The 25,209-nt window shown below is 34.9% G+C and overlaps 1 protein-coding gene across 1 annotated transcript in view; it reads right to left on the bottom strand.

The window, feature by feature from the left end:
- The window catches only part of LOC131050831 (structural maintenance of chromosomes protein 4), a 52,050-nt gene that overhangs the window by 11,899 nt on the left and 14,942 nt on the right, over positions 1-25,209 (bottom strand). The window contains exons 9-13 of the mRNA XM_057985125.2: positions 22,253-22,381; positions 22,026-22,170; positions 15,292-15,422; positions 14,850-15,002; positions 14,547-14,736 (exon numbers count right to left, since the gene is read on the bottom strand). Coding sequence (XP_057841108.2) covers positions 14,547-14,736; positions 14,850-15,002; positions 15,292-15,422; positions 22,026-22,170; positions 22,253-22,381 — 748 coding nt within the window. The remainder of the gene's footprint in view (positions 1-14,546; positions 14,737-14,849; positions 15,003-15,291; positions 15,423-22,025; positions 22,171-22,252; positions 22,382-25,209) is intronic.

Here is a 25,209-nt window from a genome sequence, read left to right as displayed (position 1 = left end):
CAGTTCTGGCTATAACAAGGATAAACTTTAATACGATTCCCATTGTCAATTTGTTCAAAACTGAAATATTCATTGTGAGTATAGAATCTGTCCAACCTACAACAGATTACTATGCTTCCTCTTTGAGAATTGCACCAACTGTACCAAATATCCTTACTGCCATATTCCTTTCTTTGTCAAAGGTCAACCCCAGCAATCCAAGGAATATTGTACAAGCTATTTAGCCATCTCCACAAGTTAATTCTTTCTCTGTAGTCATTTATAGCATAAACTGAGCAGACTCCAAAATTTTTACTTTTCATTCAGCTATGATCCACACAACTCTATTGCAACTAGAGCAGCCAGACCTTTTAAGTAAAATTATTCCATTTATTGTTCACCAGAATAGCAATTCCTCCTTTGCCTCTTTTATCATTGCTAAAGAAGACAAGAAGCAAGTCAACCAAAATCCAGTGGCTTTAATTTTAGACTTGTTTTCAACCAAATTCCAGTGGCTTTAATTTCTTGCAAAAGAAGCAAGTCAAGAGACTCAAAACTATTCAGAAATTTCTAAATGACATATTTCCTATTTGAAGATCCTAGTCCCTTAATGTTCCAACCGAGACATTTTAGATTCATCATTATTTGAAGAACTTATTTCATCTAATGTTTATAAGAATTTTAGACTTGTTTCTGACTGAAATCCAATGGCTTTAATTTCTTGCAAAACAAGCAAGTCAAGAGACTTAAAACGTATTCAAGGGTTTCCTAATAATGTAATTTCTATCCGAAGAACCTAATCCCCTTATGTTCCAACTAAGACACTTTAGATTCATCATTATTTGAAGAAGAAATTACAGCCTTAGGATTCCTGTATAATCCATCAAAACATTTGGGGATTTTTTCTTCTTTCCCTTTTTTCCTTGTTTTCTAGTCTCCTTCTTCTCTACTGACTTGCTTTCTTTTCTTTTTTTCCTCATCTTTGGAAAACTTCTCTTTAACTTGCTGCCCTTTCTCTTGTTCCTCATCACTGAGAAACAAAGGATTATTCAGAATTATGTTCTCGCTATTCCCTTTCATGAAACCTTCTTTTGAAGATAACCTATCATCCTCTTTTGGCTCTCATCTTTGGAATTTCCAGATTTCAAACCACCAATGGCTTGCTATTCATTATATCTTGCTTCTTTAATTCTTTCTTTAACTTTATCAAGGACCAATTGCTGAGCATTCTTTTTCTGCTCGAGAAGGGAAACAAGGTCACCAAATGTAGCATCAAGTTTTGATTTGATGCAACAACTTTTTCATTGTTTTCATTTCCCCCTTGGTTATTTTTTGTATTAGACCTATATTCTTTGAATTCTCAATTCATCTTTTTATTCGTCTTCTTAATTTTAGGGCAGTCCATTTTCTAATACCCTTCTTGTAAAGAAAACATGCACCCATTCCTCCTAGAAACTTAATTTTAGAAAAATATGTGCGTTGACCGATATTAATACCAATTTGTTCTGGGAAGTTGATCCCAAGATCTAGAGAAATAAGAACCCTAGCATCCATATAGGGAAGAGTGGCCCCTGTCTCTTTAATTTGAAGGACTTCACCTAATGATTGCAAAATCTAAGGAATAAAAGCCCACAACTAGCATCAAAGTTTTGATTTGATGCAACAACTTTTTCATTGTTTTCATTTTCCCCATGTTTATTTTTTGTATTAAACCTATATTCTTTGAATTCTCAATTCATCTTTTTATTCGTCTTCTTAATTTTAGGGCAGTCCATTTTCTAATACCCTTCTAGTAAAGAAAACATGCACCCAATCCTCCTAGAAACTCAATTTTAGAAAAATGTGTATGTTGCCCTATATTAATACCAATTTGTTCTAGGAAGTTGATCCCAAGATCTAGAGAAATAAGAACCCTAGCATCCATATAGGGAAGAGTGGCTCTTGTCTCTTTAATTTGAAGGACTTCACCTAATGATTGCAAAATCTAAGGAATAAAAGCCCACAAGTAGGGAGGGAGATTTTTCAATATAACCCATCTTAGGACTATACACGAGTTGACTTCTTCATTCAAAATATCAGGAGCCCAAGTGACAACCTTAAATATTAATTTTTCAACAACCCCATATTCTTTACTTGTTGCTCTTTTATGTATAGTATGGTTTCTTTAAACAAACAACCTTTTGAATTATTCTATAAAAAGAGACATGAATACCTAGTTTTTTCTCCCAAACATAGGAAATCCAACCATCAAAAGATTTCCCCGAGGGAAGATTATCTCTATCCATTGCAGCAATTGAAACATCCTTAAGTCTATTTTCTTCCTTGACAACATGAGCTAAAACATCTTCATTAGGTTCAAGAACTAGGGTTTTCAAAGGGGTCGGAGATAGCATACCAAATATCTCCTCCGACTTTGACACCTCTTCTGAATTCTCCCAATCCATCTTCTAAGATCTTAAACTTTGCTTCCATTGATACCTCTTCTCTACCATCACAAAAACATCCCTATAAGATTTATTATCAACCTCCTCTACCTTGCTACCATTATTAACATTGAATAGTCGGGTCCGACTCCATAATGCCCACATGCTCACAATACAAACCCTAGTATGGACCAAGCACACCAATGAGAGCGAGATACTCGCCAATCAACTCAAAAAGAAAGGAATATAGACACACAACAAAAATGCCCAACTCAAAGAAAAGACCTAAGAACCAATAAAAATCACCTCTTGAACACCTAATTTGGAAAAAAAAGGAAAACAACGAAGAGTCCAAGAGAGGCAAAGAGCACCAAGCACAACCAAATCCAAGAGAGAGAGCTGAAACAAGGCAACAATGGAAGATGACCATTTGTCTCCCCATGCACCTCAAAGTTTTCCCTCTCTAGAAATTCCTTGTCTATTACAATTGTCTTTGACTATACAAATGATGACAATGTCAAAGAATTAGATGAACCAAATGATATTTTCTAAGGTAATTTGATATCTTTTTAGGTGCTTCAATTCAGCAATTTGTTTTACGTTAAATTGATGCTCATCATGTCCTACTTTTGCGGTATGGACATTGGGTTTCTCTTCCACGTTTGATTCCCCTTAGAAAAGGAAGAGGACTCAAGGGTAGCCTATGATGTTGGTTCTTTGGCTTGTTCATTGTTTTTCAAGTACTTATTTTTCTATTTCTTTGCCTTTGATACGTAAATCTTTTTGGCCTTTTGTGCTTAGATTAGCAATAAGAGCTTATGGTTTTGTAGACATCAAAGTAGCCATTAGTTCTACCTCCTTGCTATGTGAAGTGGCAAAATCATCAAGTGAAGGCATATATAATGTATTACCATGAGCATCCTTGGTAGCATAAATTGTAGAAACAAAAACTGCATAATCACGACCAGGTTTGAAAAGGATAGAAAGAATCAACTGGGTGTCTTATTTCTCAATACTGCATTGATTCAGCTGAAATTTTAGTGACTTGAGCTTAGTGAAGAAGTCCTAGATGCTATCAAAATCAGTAGGATCAGAACCAAAAAGTTCTTTATCCAATTGAAAACATCACAAAGTACCTTGCTTCCCAAAAGAGCTTTACATTGTAGTCCAAACCTGAAAAGTCCTCCAATACCATATGCCCAAATTATTGTTCCCAAAAGAAAGTAGCTCTATGACTCAAAAAAAAAACCTAACACTATTTTATCAACCACAAAGCAGCATTGAGGGCTCAACTTGCGTGATCGTAGTAGCTACATCGCTTGCTAAGTTTATCCCCCTCAACCTAGGAGGAACTAGGAGCTCCACTACTACAAGAACATAGGCTTAATCTTATTTACACTATTTCACTAGGGCTAAAGTCAACATTGTACAACCAATTCAATGAAAAATCTTTTTTTTAAATTCAAAAATATTATACCAATATGTAAACATGTTTCAAAAAGACAAGAATTTTCCCTATAATATTGTCTATGCAACAATGGCAAACAAAAGTCTAGGCATACAAATCCATTCAATAATTTGATAGTGAGTTTTTTGCAAACCCCAATAAAATTCATTTTTCCGACACCAAACAATATAGAGTTTTATGTCAATTTATAAGATTTTAAGCCTTCTGAACTCAACCATGAGGTATGTTTTTGCACCAAAATGAACCATTTGAAAGCTTTTAGATGAAACTCTTCCAAAGAGGGAACAAAGATTGCAAATATGAATCTCTAATACCATGTAAGAATTGATGCTCAACCCCATAGAAACCAAAGACCATTTACAACCAAAGACAACCTTCCACACAAGAGAGAAGCAATGCAAATGCCATTAAGCCAAAGAATTTTTTAGATACAAAAATAAAACTTAAACAATATATCATGAGGCTTTTGTTACAAAGACAAGGATGAAACCCAAAACATGCTAAGATTGTCACAAGTATCTTAATCCTATGATATGTGACAAAAAATAAACAACCTCAGTAAGCTTAAGTATGTAAGTGTGAATAGTACCTAATATTAAACTAGTTTGGTGATATACCATGTTCACAGTAGCAATATCAATATCAATATCAAATGTATGATTACGTATCCACAACCATAATTTTCTTTGTATTTATGCTATTTTTATCTTTGTTATTGCTCTTGTGGTTTCAAATGCTTGCTTGACATACACTGCTACCAATGTAAACAAAAAAACTTAGAGTGCTATGTCACATTCAACAATTAATTGAAACAAAATGGATCAACTAAGTTTAGTTTGTTCCAAGTAAATCACATTAGTATATTTTACTTGTATAAATTAATGCTTTGAAACATAGTTGGACTGCTCGCGACTCGGCTCGACTCACCAAGCCCCTGAGAAAAAAACTCCGCAAAAACTCGGAAAAACTCGGCGAAAAACTCGGCAATGTAAAAACACACTTAATTTTAATTGAGAAGATGCATCCAATGAGTCAATAAATGATAACACAAAAGAAACAAGCTGATTCTAGATATATTTAAATGCAAAGTGTCTACAAAATCGCTAGAAGCAAAATAGTAAATAGTTTTTGTAAAACCAAAAGTAAATACATCATTACAAATTACAATTACAATTTCCTCTTCCCAGCTCTAGCTAAAACTATTTACTATTCCTCTTCCTCTTCCCAATGGAGATCTTCCCAATTCTAAGGGTGAGAAAAAGAGGGGTAGAGAGATAGGTCTAGATCTTGCTGGAGATCTACAAACGCGCAATATTTGAAATTTCATCATTCATACTGATAGTTTCAAACTTTCAACTCTAAAATGTATAATACCAAGATTTCTTCAATGCTAATTATGTTGTTATATGGAGCCTAATCAGACTCGGAGGTTAAATTTCCCTACTTCCATCGGTGCAATTTCCCCCTATATTTTTCAACGAGGGTTGGGGGCAGCGCCCCCAAGTTAGGGTCAAGGGGCATTGCCCCGCGAGGCCAAAAATACTTTTATTATTTAATAAAGGCATCGGGTGTTATAAAGTATAAGAAAGGAAAAGACATATTGAAAGGCCACTTATACTTAAATGTTATATTTCATGTTTATATTCTAATGAAGAGAATGAAACTGACCTGAAAAAACAAAAAATGATAATTTTTTGACATGTTTGGGCCTCTTTTTTTAGTCTAGCAAAGTTTTTTAAAGAAACTCGGCGAATCAGCGAGTGTTTGCTGCGACTTAAAGTCATAAAAACTTGCAAAGCTCAAAAACTCGGCGAGTTTTTGAAACTCGCTGAGTACTCTGCGAGTGTGCCATCTATGCTTTGAAACATATAAAACACAAAAAAAGAGTATATGGGGCAACAAATCATAATCAAAGATTGGAAAGAAATCATGTTTTTCAGCTTACTTCTTGTAAAACAAAACTACATCACGAAATGACATCAAACATTGTATGTTGAACAAATTGTTATGTCAGAGAAAAAGAAGATCACACATCTCCTATAGAGCCAAATAAGCATGCTTTCAAATCTTCTTTATGTATAGGCTGTTAATAGGTCGAGGCGGATTAATCCTCCAACGTCTATAGATGAAATGGTGGAGTGGACAGCTCCCGAGCGTGGTTGGATCAAGTTCAATTTTGATGGAGCTTCTCAAGGGAACCTTGGTTTGTGCGGAGCTGGTTGTGTTGCTAGAGATTGGAAGGGTCGAACATTAGCATGGAGTAAGCAAAGGCTCGCCTTAGTAACGAACAACGTAGCAAAAGCAAAGGCGGCCCTTATCATGGTTAACTTAGAGAAGAAACTATCAGCCTCATTGGTCCATTTGGAGGGGGATTCGCAGATGATAACAAATGCAATTATTAAGGGTGGCTCAAAAAATTGCAAAATTGACAAGGTGGTAGAAGTCGTTAGGGAGCATTTATTATATTTTGGAGAGTTTAAAATCTCACATGTTCAACGGTTGGGCAATATGGAGGCAGCTATCATGTCGAAGAAGGTGGTTGAATTAAATTTTGAGATTGAAGAGGAGAATTTGGAAGATTGTCGAGGAGGCAAAGTGGACGAAGGGGTGGCTTTGTTGGATAGTAGGTAGGGAGTACCAGTAGCATTAAATGGCTCATGGTGGATTGTTGTCGTTGTGTGTTTCGAGTAGTGTGTGAAGTGGGCTCATTTGAAGTGTGTATGTCAAGTATTTATTTGACTTGTTTCTCAACTTTGTTTAGCCTTTCATTTCAATTGCTAGTGAGTTGGGTTTCAAAGTTGAAGGTTGGAGAGTAGAGATGCCGGCAAACTTCTCATTACAAACACTCAAGCCCATGGGGGCATTTTGGGGTAAAATCTCAAATGAATGACTCAAGCAAGTCTTTAAGTTCAAGGATGATGAAATTGTCCATAAGATGTCTATGGTTTTAGGGGCGTCTTTCCTAGATGCGGTGTATAGATACAAAACAAACCTTGACATCGCTTCATTGTTCTTAGCTTGGAGTTGTGCTCTAAGAAAGAGGCTTGTACATGGCGACTAGCGTCATTCATGGCAATTACAAGACAAAGGGAAGGCTTTGTGGCGCCAAGCAGAGATTGGTTGCATGTTGGTGAAGTTAATCCCACTCTATGCCCCTTCTTCATTTGGGGTGTTGACCACGATAAGGAAGTTTGTCATGTTGCAGCCCAAATTGGGTTGGGAGACATTAAGAATTTTCTACACACCATGGAAAATAGAGCTCATCGTGAGAAATTGGCACCAGCTTCGCGAAGTGGGCAAGGGAAACATGAAGAGCCGAAGCGAAAGAGGGGGCATCCTCCGAGTTCAAAGAGTGCTAAGAGGTCCAAGAATTCAAAGGTTGCAAGCGTTTCTTCCAGCTATGGGAATAGGGTGGTGGCCAATGCTTCCATTGTGCAAGAGGCATGATATTTCCTTTGGAGGTTTATATGCGTTGTGGTCCATGTGGGTAGTTTTAGCTCGTCAATTTTGTCAAGTACCTGTTGTGACGTTTTCACACATCGCCCCATTGCAAATGGGGACCCCCTACTTTTTAGGCCCTCCCAGTCTTTTGGTGTGCGTTTTTGGGGTCTTTTCGTAGCAGTCTCGTTAGTCTCTCTTCTTTGCAAGTGTTTGGGGGTCATATTGGTCAATTATGCCTTTCGTTTGAGCAAATTCGGCTAAGCCTAGGGCTTGTTTTGTCTCGTTTTTGGGTTTATGCCTTTTATCCTAGATTTTAGGGGTTTCTGTTAGGGTTTTGGGAAAACTGAACATACGACTGGAATCAGGACCCTTCAAGGGACCTCCCAACAAAATTTGAGCCCAAACGGAGTAACTTTCTATTTTTAGTAAGTCCCTATTTTTTAGGGATTTTTTCGAGTCCCAGAATGTCGCCATTTTGCCAAAAATCAAACTTACTATGTTTAGTAAGTTTCTATTTATAGTAAGTCATTCATGCGTCCTATTTTAGGCTCTAACTCTAACATTTTGGAAAGTTTCTATTTCAGGAAAGTCTATTTGTGGTAGGATCAGGCTAGCAGACAGTGAAGAATCAACATGCACAATCACTTCTAAATCTGGAAAGTTGAAAGCAGACAGGCAGGGGTCCAAAATGGCTAAGTATGAGAATCATCCCTGAAGTGGAAGGCACAAAATTGTTCTAAGTCAGGAAAATCCACCTTCAAAATCCCAAAGTGGCATCTCAGCACAGACAATGGTCAAAATTTGGCTAAGTTTGGATCTCCTATTCTGGAAGAGGAAAGCAAGCATGATCACCCAAGTCCAGAAATTCACATCAATCCACCGATGTCATCCTGATCCGAAAATGGCCTGAAATTTTACTAAGTCTGGAAATTTGGAAGATCTTCCAAAATCCAGAACTTGCATTATGATTCCTATGGACCTGAAACCACTCTCAAACATCCTGAAAGTATATATGAAATATAACTTAAAGTATAAGTGGCATCTTCAATATGTCCTTTTATACTTAAATGTTATATTTCATATATATATCCTGACGAAGAGCCTGAAATAGTGGAAAAATCCACCTCTCCATGGACATCTCCAAAATGCGCCCAGGTATGGGCTAGAGCGCTAAAACCAAGAATGCTTTCACAACTGCAATTTTCCTCCTCTCCTTGGACATAGCAAAAATGCGCCCAGGTCAGGCCTGGGGCGCTAAAACCAAGAAAGCTTTCACAAGTGCAATTTTCCATCATTCCTTGGATAGAGCCAAAATGCGCCCAGGTCAGGCCTGGGGCGCTAAAACCAAGAATGCTTTCACAACTGTGATTTTCCTCCTCTCCTTGGACATAGCAAAAATGCGCCCAAGTCAAGCCTAGGATGCTAAAACCGAGAAAGCTTTCACAAGTGCAAAAATCCATCATTCCATGTACATGGCCAAAATGCACCCGGGCATAGGCTGGGGCGCTGAATCCAAGAAGTCATTCACAGAGAGAAAATTCATGAATCCTTGGTGTGGTAAAAAAATTTCGTCCAAGCAAAGAATTTAAAATTTTGCCTGAGGCATGGAATCCAAGGAGTCAAGGAGGAATAAAAAGAAGAATTCCCCTCGGGCGAATTTTCAGTTATAGTATTTTTAGACATCAAATCCCGACCAAATATGGAAATTTTTATAGATTCAGAATCGAGATGAAATTCTTCATCCAATGAACCTAGCTCCTAAATTTTAGGAGGATCCCTAAAAATAGGGATGTTGAAAAGGAGACGTGAAAATTTGGCTAAGTGATGGAAATTCCTTCCTTCAGGACATAATTCCAGGAAAGGTGAAAAATTGACTAAGTGTTGGAAATTCCTTCCTTCATGACAGAGTTCCTGAAAAAGGTGAAAATTTGGCTAAGTGTTGGAAATTCCTTCCTTCACGACAGAATTCTTGGAAATGTGAAAATTTGGCTAAGTATTGGAAATTCCTTCCTTCAGGATAGAATTCCAAGAAAGATGAAAATTTGGCCAGGAAAGATGAAAATTTGGCTAAGTATTGGAAATTCCTTCCTTCGGGACAAAATTCCAAGCAAGGAAGAAATACACCCAAGGATGAATTGAACATAAAATTTCTAAGGCAAGGAAGGAATCAGGGATGAACTGAACAAGAAATTTCCCCTCCAAGGAAAAAATTGAAAACTCCATTCTCGAGCATCAAATCACATCCAAATTTCAAAAGTTTTACAGATTTGGATTCGTAGGAGGATTTTCTCTCTCCTAGACCGTGGAACCCTAACTTGGAAATTTTCCTAAAAATAGGAAATGTGCAGAATTGATGAAAAACCTTCTTCAAGCAAGGAAAGTTGAGGAGACTTCAAGAAAATTCTTCCTGAATCCAATTTTCCCTCTCCAACAATTCCAGATGTGCAAGAGCGGATATACAACGACGGGGTCCACTTGCATGGCAAGGATCTATTGAACACGTGGCAGTAGAGTGGCACATTCATTACCGAAATATTTGACCAAATGGCGACCTGGTCATTGCATGTTGAATTTATGGCAGATTCCTTTTGCATGCAGCCGCCGCATGTGGAAATGATGGAGCATTTATGACATAATGGGGTGATTTTTACATGGATGAATATTTAACGCATGTTGGGCAAATTTGGAGGAGGTGGTGCATTTAATGCGCAGTGGATGCTATTTTGGGTACTTTTGAATTAATTGTATATGGGCATGATGGGTTATTAATTGGAGATTCCCACCTTGTTGCATCATGTGTGTAGAATCTTTTAGGGAAAACCCTAATTAGGGTTTGCATGTAATCATGGCCCGAGGCCTATATAAAGGGGTGACCCCCTCATTTGTAAGAGGGGGGAGCTTTGTATGAAATTGTTGCGATAAGTTTTGAGAGAATAACAGTGAAACATTGTTCTCTGATGGTGTCCACTTAAATTATTTTTTCAAAGCTTGCATGGTTTCACCTTCCTCACTTAGATTAGAATTAGTTTAGTGCTTTGATTCAAATGGAGAATGTAATGGTGTTTGATGAATTTCCATGGTTCATACTTTTTGCATCTTGCTGGTTGTAAGTTGCAGTGTAAAGTTAGCCTGAACCCCCAAATTTGTGCTAAGTTCAATTGTGAATAGTCGTTTGGATTGCGCCGTGTTGGGTATTCAGATTCACTTTTCTCAATATGAAAATCCTCCAACATCCTCAGAAGATTGCACTGGTTCCTGCAGAGTTGTAGTTTATCTTGGCGAAGCAGAGCTCGGTTTATTTGGAATTTGTCCACCAGAGCACTATTCATTGTTATCACTGTCCTTGGGAGTAAATTTAGATTCTTCTAAACCCTTTCCCTTTTACTTTCAGTTCATTTTAGTCCATTCGAAGCAATAGCATCGCAGAATTGCCATATCCGATGATGGAGTTCCAACCACAGCAAAGAAGTGAAAGAAGGATGCACACGTAAGGCCCCTTGGATTACCAGCAATCACATCAGCCAACTGAGTCACATCCACGCATTGAAGGAACCTTGGAGTCGATTGTTTTGAACTTCTTGCAATCTTAGCATGCAATCGTACTTTGATCAAGAGAGAGTGAAGTGACCGTTAGGCAACTTTATTCTGTGTTAGATGTTGTCATAAAAAACACATCAACAGTACCCTAGCTTGTGTTTCTCCATTTGTATCTAGTTGCTTGAATTTGGGTGGGCAAAGTTAGTGTTTGCAATCATCTTTCTTGGTTTTGTTCTTGTGGATCAAGGGTGGTACTGCTATCTATTTCATTTTCCCCTGCAAGTGGCAACAATATTTTGGGTCGGTGTTGTTTCATATTTCTATGGACTTATGTTGTACATTTTGATGCTTATAATATTAATAATAAAATAAATCTTTTACCTATCAAATAAAAAACCTCTTATTTATGCATAATAAACCATTTTTTCAAAAAGGTAATAGGGTGCTCCCTACAGGCAAGTAATGATCAGCTAGAAGTCTAGAGAAACATACTCAAAGATATTCAATTTAGTAAGAACAGCCATTCGCATAGACAATAAGCCATAGTCAACAGAAGGTATGGGCAATTGTATTGTTATACCATTTTCAGTGTCTAGTTACATGTCCACGTAAACATACACACATACCCTCTTATTTGTATAAATGGGCATCCATACTTACACATTTGCATAAAGTTGCCTCTATATTCATGGCAAAATTGTTAGAAATAAAGCCAGATTGTTTTGTAAGGGTTATGCACAAGTAGAAGGGGTTGTTTTTGACGAAACATTCGCTCCTCTAGCCAAATTAGAGGCAATTTGTATGTTTTTGGCTTTTTCAGTTTATAAGAACTTTAAAGTCTAGCAGATGGATGAGAAACCAACCTTTCTTATTGGATTTTTGGATGAGGAGGTTTATGTGGAACAACCAAAAGGATTTGTGTGTGCAGGTAAGGAAGATTATATTTGCAGGCTCAAAAAGGCCTTGTATGGTCTTAAAGAAGCCCCAATGGCATGGTATTCCAGGCTTGATCAACATCTTCTACAACAAGGTTTTCACAAAGGTAATGTTGGAAGCAATTTATATTTCAAATCTATTGAAGATCAGATGTTTGTTGTGGTAGTATACAATGATGATATTATTTTTGGTGGGAATGATGTTTGTAAGGATTTCACTAATCAAATGAAAACAACATCTGAAATTTCTATGATAGGGGAATAATCATATTTTCTTGGATTGCATATATCACAGTTGGATGCAAGCATATTTCTATCACAAACTAAATATACCAAGGAGATGCTTAAAAAGTTTCAGATGGAGGATTGTAAGTCTATCAGTACACCAATGATTGCAGGTTGCAAACTAAGTACGAATGATGATTCACCAGCCACAAATCAAACAGAAAAAAGATCAATGATAGGCAGTTTGTTGTATCTCACAACATCAAGACCTGATATTATGCATTTTGTTTGTATGGTTGCTCGTTTTTAGGCTGCTCCTAAGGTGCCCCATCTTAATGCAGTTAAAAGGATTTTTAGGTATCTCAAAGGTACTATAGATTATGATTTATGGTATCCTAGGACTAATGATTTTACCTTGACAGCATATACAGATGCCAACTGGGCAAGTTGTGTTGATGATAGGCGAAGCACCAATGCTGGTGCATTCCTTTTGGGGAATAGATCGGTTGCATGGTTGAGCAAGAAACGGGATTTTGTCACTTTGTCTACAACAGAGGCAAAATATGTTGTTGTTGCCCACAAGTCTTGTGGATGAAGCAAACCCTCATAGATTTGAAGATGGTATTCGATTGTCCAGTTTCAATATTTTGTGATAATTCTAGTGCTATTAACATTTCCAAAAATCCTATTCTTCATTCTCGTACTATGCATATCTCTATCAAATATCATTTTTTGAAAGAACAGGTTGCTGATAATGAGGTTTGTCTTGAGTATGTTAATAACTTAATACTAAACAGCAAAACAGCAATTGGCTGATATATTCACGAAGCCTCTTCCTACAGCCCACTTTTAGACTTCTTTGTGCACAACTTGGGGTTGTGCCTTTGCCACACTGAATTTGGCTACGGATTAGCATCTACTTAGGGGGAGCATATTCTTGTTTCTATCTTTCATACCCCATTCCTTTGTCATTGATGTCAAAGGGGGAGAAAAATGTTAGTTGATATACATGTTATCAGTTTGGTGATATACATGTGATCAGAGATTTGGTGTTGTTTCAGATTGTTTTCTTGGCTAGCAGGTATTGTTTTTGTCCAGGTGTTGGAGCATTGAAAAGATGGTTTGGAAGCTGAAATTGGAAGCTGAAAGGTTGACATCAATGCCAAAAGGGGAGATTGGGGGAGATTGTTAGCAAAGTTTGGGATTGATGTCAACTATTAGCAAATGCATTTCAGATTATAATAATCTTTATTCCAGATTACATACAAATTGATATAGCTTGCAATGATCATTTCCAGATTTCTCATGATTATCTTCAGGTTGGGGTTGATTAGCAGCATCTTCAGAATGGATGATGGTTTGTGAACACATGAATATCTGCACTTGTTCTCGTATTCTTAATAATATTCAACGCAACAGATATGTTGTTAAAAAGATTTACGTAGAAACCCAAGATAAAAAAAGATTAAAGTTTTTTTGTACTACCGATTCAACCCCCCCACTCCCCCCTCTCAGTATACTTCTGTGTTCTACAAATACCTAATTTTTAAGTTAAAGATTAGCTTCTAGATCTGCCCAAAATTAGGTAACAGGATACTTAATTTCAACATAGATATCGGCAGATTTTCAGATTACTGCAAAGCAAGCTGTTTATTTGATGTATGAGACCCCCTTATAAAGCCAAACAAGGGGATTGCTTATTACGTTTATCTTGCATGCTATTCAACAAGACATACAACCCCATCCACCATGAAGCCCACTCAAGTTGTACATAACATACTTGGCAGCAACATTCAGACACCTAAAGGACATGTAATGGAGATGAATAAAGAAGCTGTTAAAAACAAAGATTAACAGCATTCGCGACAATTGAAAACTATTTTTATATTCCAGATCGTTTACAAATATTTTGCTCATACGAGCATCAACTTGAGACCATTTCATGACAATAGTCTTTGGTGATATCGAGCAACCACGACCATGACACTAATACTAGCTCATTTGGAGCAACCACACTAGAATCAACCTATGGAAGACCTAGAGTCACAAATTAGAATCCACTTATTAGAAACCACCATTAGCTCATTTCGAGCAATCACACTAAAATCAACCTATGGAAGACCAAGAGTCACAAATTAGGATCCACTTAGTAGAAACCACCTAGAAGCCAACTATGGAAGACTACGAGTCACAACTTTGAATTCCATATTAGATGTCCCTTTGGGATTTGAACTTTGATCTCCACAATGAGAACTCAATGCTTTAACCAATAGAACACAACCCCTTGGACACAATTGAAAACTTTTCAAAACTGGCATCAATCGAAAACAATAACATGCATTAGCATTTTTCTTTGACAAAGTCATATAAGCATTGAAACAGATTGTTCCATAATACATTCAAAAACCCATCCCTACGAGATAACAGCATAAGACAAACAATTTACATGTTCAACTTGGAATGCTCCAACCTAATGGCTATATTTATTTGATACATTCTTGTTATAAAGTGTCATTAAAATTTAGGGGAGAAATTCACCATCTATTGCACCAAGGTCTCCCAACCGACCATATATTCCCTGTATTTTGTTTGAATCCTTCGCCTGCAATATAGCTTTTAAAACAGATCCCTGGCTTTTCTCGGATTCCAAAATTGCACGAAGCTCTGAAACCTTCTGCCTTGCTGTTTGTTCAAGAGAGGCAATCGATTCCTCCTCTTTCGTGCAAGTCTGAAGAACTCAATACAGCATGAAGCATTAGATTTCAGGGAATAAATAGTGTGTTTTCATATTTCATCAAAAACAAGCACTGCCAGAAACAGTGTAACTACACAAACACTTACATGTTCCTCCTTCCGAGCTTCAGCTGCTATGAGCTTATTTTTCTCAATTGCACTTTGCATGTTCTGAAGGTCAACTTCTTTGTCCTTGATTTTCTTTTTAATTTCAGTCATCTGACTTTTTGCTTCCTCGTATGCTTTTCGTCCAGCCTCGTGCTGAAAGCAAAGTACGATCAAGTAAGAACATCATGGTAGTTAGACTGAATGACACAAGCTGCATTAAATAACTCTATACAGTTGGAAAATTGGAAGAATATGTTTTAACCGTAAACAAATCAGTTATTATACTCAAGAATCAAATGAAATTGAACACTCAAAAAGGCATTCAAAAAATAAAAGCCCAATGTTTACATTCAGATACTAACTAGACTACTTCATATACAAAAACATTATATTCATTTCCCTTCCACAGTAAAGTGTCATCCTAAATTATTCGAAATCTTACCTTCTCTTTTAATAGCTTGCTTTCCGAGCTTGCTACATCAAGTTTTCCTTTACATTCAATTTGTTGCTTTTCCCAGGGTTCCAACTCCGCACGCACATTAACAAGTTCAGTACGGTGCTTTTCCGTTTCCTCTTCAGAAGATATCATGAAAATTCCACATATGAGTAAAAGCTACAACTGTTCTAAGCACTGTAAGCAATGCTTGAAAGTAGAAGGATAATCTAGATAACTATTTAAGGCATGGGACTAAAAAACAAAAAAAATATAGCTTCTATACATATTCAAAACCACAAAATTTACAAAAATCCATTAGTATACTGATCCTCTATCAAAATAAAATATCACTACCACAGATATCTTTAATACATCTATCTAGAAAGCACTGAGAGACATCAATCTTGAGGAGCACTTCTAAACTATGTGACAAATCTAATATAGGCATCTCGAGACTGATATTTCTTGGTGTCTTTTACATAATTGATCCTATTTCCTTATTATTATCACAATCATAATTGTAAAAAAATATCATCAATAATAATGACTATCAATAAATTTAACACAAAAATTAAAGAAAAAATTAAAATTAAAAATTAAAAAAAAATTTTAAAATCTCATTAAAAATGTGTTAATTTCTTCTACCAATGGTTCGCATGTAGTATTGTTTTATGGAAAAAATTATAATAATTCAAATCTTAAAGATTGACGATATTCACATAATTTGAGAGCTGGTCCATTATTTCTTTACATGCATAAGCCAAGAATAATTAATTCTTACATTATCATAGCAAAACAATTTCCAAAGAAAAACGAATCCCTCCAAAATCACAGCATAACAATTTTCATAGCTTGGCTACATGGTTTTTCAAGAACATTTTCTTTGATACTTTTAGGCTGCGAAATACTTGATTTCTTTAAGTTTATAGTTCTGTCAGGACGTTATATGTTACTAACCAAGTTTGAGATGAGGCAACAGAGGACAGGGCATGAATTTCCAAGAGAGTTCTTAGGAGAGCATTTCTTAGGGGACTGCTACTAACTGCTACTAATAAATAGGAAAAAATTTTAAATATTCATATGATAACATTAATAAGGCATTCATCATATAATTATAGAACCTTACTAAATAAGTTAAGAATTGAATTGAGATTTCAGATTTCACATGAGTCAACAAACAAATTATCAAATTTCATTACTTTCATTGTCAATGAGCATATATATCAACCCATATATATTTATAGATAGATGGATAGTTGAAGCTGAACGTGCTCACTATTTGGAACACTCAAATGTCCATTCATTCATATTCAACTAGTATATATGCGTGTATTAAAGTTGAAGATTCTTATCACTTGGAATGTGCAAATGTTCATTCATTCATTTAAGTAGTAGCTTTATAATATTATATAAAAATCTCAGGGTTTAGCTGTGCTCTTCTATGTTTGCACAACTCGTATGAATGTTGAACTAGAAGCATTTGCAATCATCTTATCTGATCAAATATGCCCACATTTGTTCATATGGTAAAAAATGTAACCTGCAAAAGCTCAGCTAGATTCAATGTACACCAAAGTTGGTAGTACATAACAGAGCAATAGTTACACAAGAATGACTGCCCTCTCAAAAGCCAATGTCCCCGTCCCAACAATTGATTCCAAGACTTTTGGACAGCAAGGAACATCCCCCTGGCCATCCCCAATTTCCACAAAAAAAATTGAATCATCCATGAGATGCCATTTAAAACCCCAAAATGTTGTTGAGACATTTGGTCGCCCCCGAGATGGCTAAAGATATCTAAAACATCTTTGGACTGTCTCCTAGATGTCCATGAGTCTCTGCCGACAAAACGATTTTTCTAATGTTTAAAACAAACCAGCAGATGGATGATTGTTGACCATACAAATTTTCTATAAAAATATTAAAATGTGCCTCAGTATAACTATTAAATGTATTCTCTAACAATAGGTTAGTATTCATGGGACTATTTTGCTAGAGGCTTATTTGTAATTTTATCCACATTTGATAATGACATCATGAGTTCTGTAAACCTAAGTGCAATAGGACATTGTTTCTTTTTTTCATTATGTTTTTTTGTTAATGTTCTTTTTCACCTATAACTTCTAGCCTTAGGCATAAATTTTACAATATAATGTTAATAATTCTTTTAATTAATAACATGTATTAATATTTGTAAAATATGACCTACTTTATTAGTTCCTGCCCATGGCAGGAGTACTTATGCATCCATCATGTTCTTAAATAGCTAATAGTTCTTGTCTTTGATAACCAATCATTGTTTAAAATTTTTCAAACCAAAATAATTTTTTGATTTTTCAAAAGTTAACATGCACAATTTTTAACAAAAATTATTTTTAAACATGAGTTTTTTCTCTTTTGATTGGTCTACAATACTTTCAGTAAGCATAAAATTTATTTTTTATCAACAAAAAATTTAATTCATTAAATAAAATGTCAGAATGACATTAAAAACAAAAAGTACATTACTGCAACTATCCAACTATAAACAATAAAATTTATAAATATTTTAATATAGAATATAGCAGCTATTTATTACTGCAATAGTTGAGTGTAAAAAAAAAACTAAAAATCTCACGGCAAATCTCACCAGCTGTTTCCTTACCGTCATAATCATTATCTTTGTACGTCCGGATGTGAGTGGCATATATTTCATTACCTTTGTGCGTTGGGATGTGAGTGGCATGGGAGTTTTTAATTAATTAAACAAGAAAGGAAAATATAAATATGTTATTGAGAGAAGCACCCAACTCTAAATTAAGGGTGACGGAATAATCATTAATGAATTTTAAATGTGCTGTAAAAGGCTTAGATCAATAATAAAAATAAATATATATTATAAATTAAATAATTTTTATTTTAAAATATCAAAATTATAAAATATATATTAATATTTATAAAAAGTAATTATTAATTTATAATGTTTATTATATTTTCAAAATAAAAATAAAATAAAAATTAATGAAATGAATTTATATACATTTATCATATTAATGAAAATTATAAAAAATAAATTATTTATTTATTTATAAATAATAACATATTATTGTATCATTTAGTTTTTTATTATTTATTAATTATTTTTATATAAGAAATATATTTTTATGTATTGATGGAAGATGACAAGATAAATTTTATTTTTTTTGCACAATTTTGACTCTTATATAAAAAATTTATATTTTCAATAATATAAAAAAAACTATTAAAATGTGAATAATAGGGTTGGTATCTCTAAGGTATTTAGGGTTAAATAGAGGATAGATTTTGTTTGTTGAATAGTGAAAATGTTAATACTATTAACCTCATGTTATTAGGGTTAGGTAAATTAATAATGTTTCATATTGTGGTAGAATGAAAATATAGAAAGAAAATATTAAAAGAAAAGAATAATAATTCTAATTAGTGGAAAAAAAATTGAATAATAACCAGTTAACAAAATTGAGTGTAACCCATTACAATAGTAGCTAACAACAAGTACTAATAAGTTAATAATAATAGTTATTTCCAAATTTGATTTTATATACAATTTTAGATTTTATTTTCATTTTCAACAATTAAATATTTAGAAGAAGAAACTCATTTTAACTTTTTATTTTAAAATATTATAACTAATAAAATTATATCATTTTAACTGTTTATTTAAAATTTTACTTTGGCAAAGTGGTTTCATTATTTTTATTAGTTCTTCTACCTTTCTCTATCTCTCTATGTATTTATCTCGCTTTATCTTTATCTCTATTTTTATTTACTCTAAACTAATCATACTAATGGCAGGAACTTGACGCTTTGCGTCCTTGTTGATATTATAGTTATTTTGAACATTATAATTATATATTGATTTTATTTATATGTGTAACATGTACAAATATTATCATTTTTTAATACATAATTCACTTACTTTTAAGTTATAGGTTAGCATTTGATTTTATTTAAACTTAAATAAATTGAAGTATGTGATATTATGTATAGTTAAACTTGTAAAAATTTGAATTTCCATATCTGCAACTCATGGCAATAGCACAAAAAAATCGTGAAAGTGCAAGCATGTCAAGCAACTTCCTCCTCGCATTAGTTTTTTTGGCACCTATACAGATTGCTACACTGGAGGAGGATCAAAATGGCATCACTTAGCATAAGCAACTAAGGATGGAGACTAATGCATATCTCAAATGGTAGCACTTAGCATAAGTGACTAAGGATGTAGTACAAGAGGGTAGGGCAATTTTTCTTGCCAACAAAAATGTTGCTAGCATTACACTCATGTGGGGACTTTTGCAACAACAAAAAAAAATCACTTTCATAAGACAATACTTACTATGTCCCTCCCCTCCTTCATATGCTAGTGATTCCTCTTTCACATGATCTTGTTTCTTCTAAGTAGCTCAAGGAACCCTCCACACCTTCAATTCATCCATCTAGGGATGTCAAACTTGATTCAAATCCTTTGCTCTCAACAAACAAACTTTTAAGAGGATATCCTCATTTCTTCCTCTCAATATCTTATTTTCTCCCTTTCTTTCCTCACTAGAGCTATGCTTTTCAAAACAACAAATTGTATCTGTAATTGAAAACTTGGATTCTACTCTATTATTTGTTGACTAATATGTAGTAAGCCATTCTTAACAAAGATTTATTGTTGTATTCAAGCTTTTGGGACCTCTTTCACATACCCTCATGTTTCTTTACTCTCTAATGATTTTTTTTGTTGTAAAATTTCAATTTTAGGAGGAAAAATATGTTTGAGAAAATGGCCCTCAGTTTTATGAGATAAACAAGTTATTCATGTGCCCTTGGCAACCATATTTTAGCCCTATAGATGTAATTTTTTTGCATCTTCCTTGTTGGGTCTCCCTCTTGTTTCATGAAATGTAGATTTGTTGAAGTTGTTGGTAGAACAAGTTGGGGAATTTATTAAAACAGTCTGCCCTAAGATTTCTAAAATCATTTCTTTTAGTGAGTGAACTAATTGGTCTTTTTAAACCTCTCTTACACTCCATCCAGATTAGATATTCACATGCCCCCTAAATACAACTAATAAACTATAATGGGCTTACTAAAGTTGTTGGTAGAACAAGTTAGGGAATTTATTAAAATTGCTCCGTCCAAAGATTTCTAGAATCATTTCTTTTAGTGAGTGAATTAATAGGTCTTTCTAAACCTCTCTTACACTCCTTCCATATTCAAAATTCCCATGCCACATAGACACAACTAATAAACTATGACAGGCTTACAGTTTGGTCTTCCAAATGCAATCAAATGGGGCATTTCAAGGCATGTTGCTGGTCTACAGAAGTCTCACCCCTAGGTTCATTCTACTTCAAAAGTGGATTCCCCGATTAGGAAAACCAAATCCCTATTTTACACAATTAAATCATGATCAATTTGTAAAGAATCATTTCGAATATGCTCCACCTCCTCTTCTAGGGGGTGCAATTGTAGCGAACTCAAATGTAGCCACTTAGAATATTATGTTTCCAGGCAAGGATTTTCTCTCAAGCAAGTTAGATTTGATGGGCAATAAAGACAACTCTCTAGCCTTTAATGACTTCAAAGATGAATTATTGTCTAATAAAATCCTAACCATCTCTCAATCAAGGTGCGACTTGCCAAAAGCTAATTGTGGCCCAAAAGTGTGGATGCAAGCACAATTTTGTTAAAACCAAGAAAGAGGTAACTATGGTAGCAAGATTCTACGAATATATGTCTTCCTAATAACACAACCAGGCTTATATTAGGGAAGAAGAATTGGAGGATGAAGAGATTGCCCCAATTTCTCCCCTCTTCCCCAAAAAGGACTCTTCTTTGGCCATGAAAAGAGTATGTTGTACCCTCCAACCCTTGAAGACTCTTTTAGCTTCAACCCAAAAAATAGAGGGGTAGAAAAACAAAAGTTGAATGCCTTTATCTAGAAGCCATGGAGTCCATTGGAAAGGGTTCCCATATGATTATGGATGCTCTTTTTTCCATAACAGGAAAGAGGAAACCACTAGCAAATGCCTAGTGGGCTCAAGGACCTAAACAAGGAATGGTTCTAGATTTTAAAACTACCCTTGCCCCTAAATATGACAATGATTATTGTAGAAATATCAAAGGTTCTTGCAAAAGTCACAAAGATTGTTGTAGAAGTTAAGAAGGATGTTGACAAAGACGATAGCATTGTTCAAGATGACAACAATCATTGCAAAAGCCACAAAGGTTGCTACAAACGATGCTTAAAAAGTAGAGAGCGCTGCTGAAATCATGGATGAGGCGGATTGAAGTCTATATAAATGGGCATAGTGATAAAATAGCTTGGTGTTTTGAATGTGTAGCAATCTTCCATTTATTTTGTTATTTCTCATGGCATTTTAGCAAGGCAGCCAATTTTGCAAAGAATAAGTTTCCTTTCTTCCTTTGTCACAAATGAGAGCCTAATAGATTCTCTTAATTTATTTAGTTTCTGCATCCATTTGAGGTATGTCAGCCTTCTTTTTTGTATTGGGCCAGTCTTCCTCTTGTTGGCCTTTGTCTTGATTAGGTTTAGTTCAATTTTTAGAGCTATGTTTTCCTTCGTAACTCAAACTAAATTGGCTGTTTGGAAAGATCCATAAGCTGAAGTATATTTTTTTTTCTAAAGGTTGAAATAAAGGGTGAAGAACCCAAATTCTCACTTTACCCTTTAAAAAATTATTAAAACCTCTAGAAAGTAAAAAATAGTATACCTTTTGAGCTCTCCTTGATCTTCTCCAGTAGTTTTTCTTCCTCAGTAAGTGACTCTGATAGCTTCACAATCACTTCTTCAAGCTTTGGGATTTTTAGGGTTGATTCTTCTGACTCTTTTTCAATCTCTTCAATTTTTGCAGAATCCTTCAAATACCATAAAAAAGGCCAAAATTAATCAGAACCCAAGCTTTCTTGTAACAGGAAAAATTATAAGATGAGAAGGTACCTTTTCAATTTTTTCCTCTAATTTCTTCCCTTTTTGCTTTATGTGCTTCAGATCTTCTCGATATTTGACATCCTGCCTTTCAAATTCCTTAAACTCATCCTTACATGCTTTTAGTTTTGTCTCAAGTTCCTGATCATTCCATCAGCAAACAAATAAACAAAAGAGAAATATAAAAAACGTGTTACATTCAGCAACAAAAGAATAATCTAACGCAAAATGGCAAAACATGTATCTGGTATGACAGACAAGAATTTGATTGAATCTCTCAACAAAGATAGAAAGTAAGCCTCTTGTATAAAAAATGAGAATTGTAATTCCTAAAAGGGTGTTGACAAGGGGTATAACCCAATATGTCTATGCTATCTCTTAGCAAAATCTAATGAATCCCATTAGTACCTAATTTAACCTTCAAAACAGCAATGAAAAGCACAACAGCATGCAAACAATTTTAGGCAGTTTAAATTGTATACATATAAATATAAAACATTACTAGAAATGAAAGTCATAAATATTCAAAAAGTAGGGTAGGCTACAGAAATTTAAGCTATAGAATGATGTGAAATTACAGGAAAAAAATTAGAATTTTGAATATTTAATTGTTAGTCCTTCCATATACATTTTAATGCTTTTTTATGTTTCCAGAAATCTGTAACATTTAACCAACCTTCCAAGTTTACCATACCTTAATTAATCTAGTGACCCTCTCACATTTATATAAATTACCAACATGTTTCTGTACCTAATTTGGGTGCAATGCATTTGGAGCTAAAGTGGAGGGATTTATCCAGTGTATTGGATAGCAACATCCAAATTAATTATAATACATCAATAAAAGTTTCTTGATTTTATATAGGAAAATAGGCAACGACATTAGCTCTTCATAATTAAAAAAATTATGAGCGGGTTATATAAAACATCTTATGCAAATGTCTTCCTGCAAAAATTCTTCATTCCAAATTTATTGGCTTGCTTTGAAATGTCAGAGCCTAGATGTCAAATACATTGTTTTCTTTGCTTTCCACTCCTTTTAGGCCATAATCAATCAAGTTATTACTCCATCAATAATATCTTTGATATTGAAAAGCTAACATTTGCACTTCTAGAAGCTGCTTCCAAAACAAAAATGGAGAGAATCAATGTCTTCAAAACAATCAAGAGGAAGATAAAGACAATGAAAACTTAACAAGATGGATGCTCCAGTCAAATTCTGTGCAGACATTTTAGAGGATACAAATAGATACCTGTGAAAAATTCTAATGCCAATACAGAAAATTGAAACAAATGTGCAAACATCGAGAACAGAGAATGCATAATTGTACCAGCACATTCCATGCCTTGTCAGAAAAAGCTACTTTACATGGCAGCAAACAACAACAGGTCGTCAAAAACTACAGTATTACGTCTTTACATCCAAGAGATATACAGTTCTTATCGGACAATACACTAGGACATGGCTACTGGTACACACTCAAGATTGAAATGAAGTTTAAATGTGAAGGCAAGAAATAAACTAGTCCCAGCAATAATGGCATCAAGCCAGACAGTAATCAACACAAGAAAGTCTCTCAATGATAATAAAATCAAAAAAGCCTCCTACAAGACAAGCTTTGCCCAATAAAAATCTACAAAAAAGATATTGACAAGAGGTACAATGTCCACAAGAACAAGTCACGTTCAGATGAAGCATGTTGTGCTACAAGCATCGTTGGCTGAGGTGCTGACTCCAATGCCAGTCCTAACACCAACATCACAAACTGTGTTTACAAAAGGAAGTCGTATGGATAAACCCCTAATTCATTATTGTCACCACACGAGCTACCCCCTTAGTACTACAACAGACAAAGTTCCTTCTACACTCACTGATTTGGATTAATGGGTCAGCTATACATTTCATTGGACATAGGACAGTCAAAGAACTCAAATTCCAGAGAATGTCACCAACAGGTCGAATATGACTGTTAGCCATTTCTATATTTTATGGTAATAGGCAATCTAGGGTCTCATCCTTGTCATGTTTTGTATCTCATTTTGAGGTCGTCTAATGTCTAAAGGCTTAGTAAAAGTTTAGAATTTTATTAAATAGTTTTTGTTCAAATAAACCTTTTGAGGATTTTAGGTTTTATTGAAGACTTTGTCCAAGAAAAAAAGAGAAAAGGGCACTCTGCAGAAATGGAGGGCATGTTGCAGCCACTGGACAGAGGTTTATGGCATGATCAAACCCCTTTTGAAAGAGTCATCCACTAGCTGTGGTGTGAGAACAGCATTTGCTCCCCCTAGGTTTGACCATGTTGCAGCAAATCATGAAGGAGGATCGCAGGAGACAAATATGGCACCATGCATAGAGATGGAAGGTTCTGAGGGAGCTGTTTGTTTCCTCACACTGTAGACCTGTCATCTTTTCTTTATATCATTAACTGGTATGTCAAATAAGCCTCAGTATCCCTATGTATTGGTTTACATCATGCTCAAAGTCATAAAGTCATGAGATAGTAAGAAACCTGTAGGTGTTCATTTGATGAGATTTTTTAGGGAAAGACCTGTATATTATGGAGTATGAACAGCTTTTAGAAGTTGGGCATATGTTTAGATCTAATTTTAAAGAGGAAAACCTGTCAAAAATGTTACTAATGTGTCTCAATGCCAAGTTTTTATACAAAGTAATCCATAGTCAGAGGCTCAGATGCATGGTACAAGATGCCATTGAAAAGGGTGGTTTAAAGGTCATCAAAGACAAGGAATCTCTCGAAGTTAATGGTTGTAATGGAAAAACAAAATCGTTTTCAAATATATTGGGTAAGAGAATTGAGACATTTCTGAAAAAGACTAATGAATTTTCGGAATATGGTGTCATTAATGGAAATGCATATAGAGAGGTCAATCAAATAGGAATTCCCCTTGAAGTAGCAAGCAGTATCACGGTTAAGGAATGTGTAACACAGCATAACAAAGAAAAGATG

The sequence above is a fragment of the Cryptomeria japonica genome, chromosome 2, assembly GCF_030272615.1.
Source record: "Cryptomeria japonica chromosome 2, Sugi_1.0, whole genome shotgun sequence".
Lineage (NCBI taxonomy): Eukaryota > Viridiplantae > Streptophyta > Pinopsida > Cupressales > Cupressaceae > Cryptomeria > Cryptomeria japonica.
This window is presented reverse-complemented; position numbering and strand designations above follow the sequence as displayed.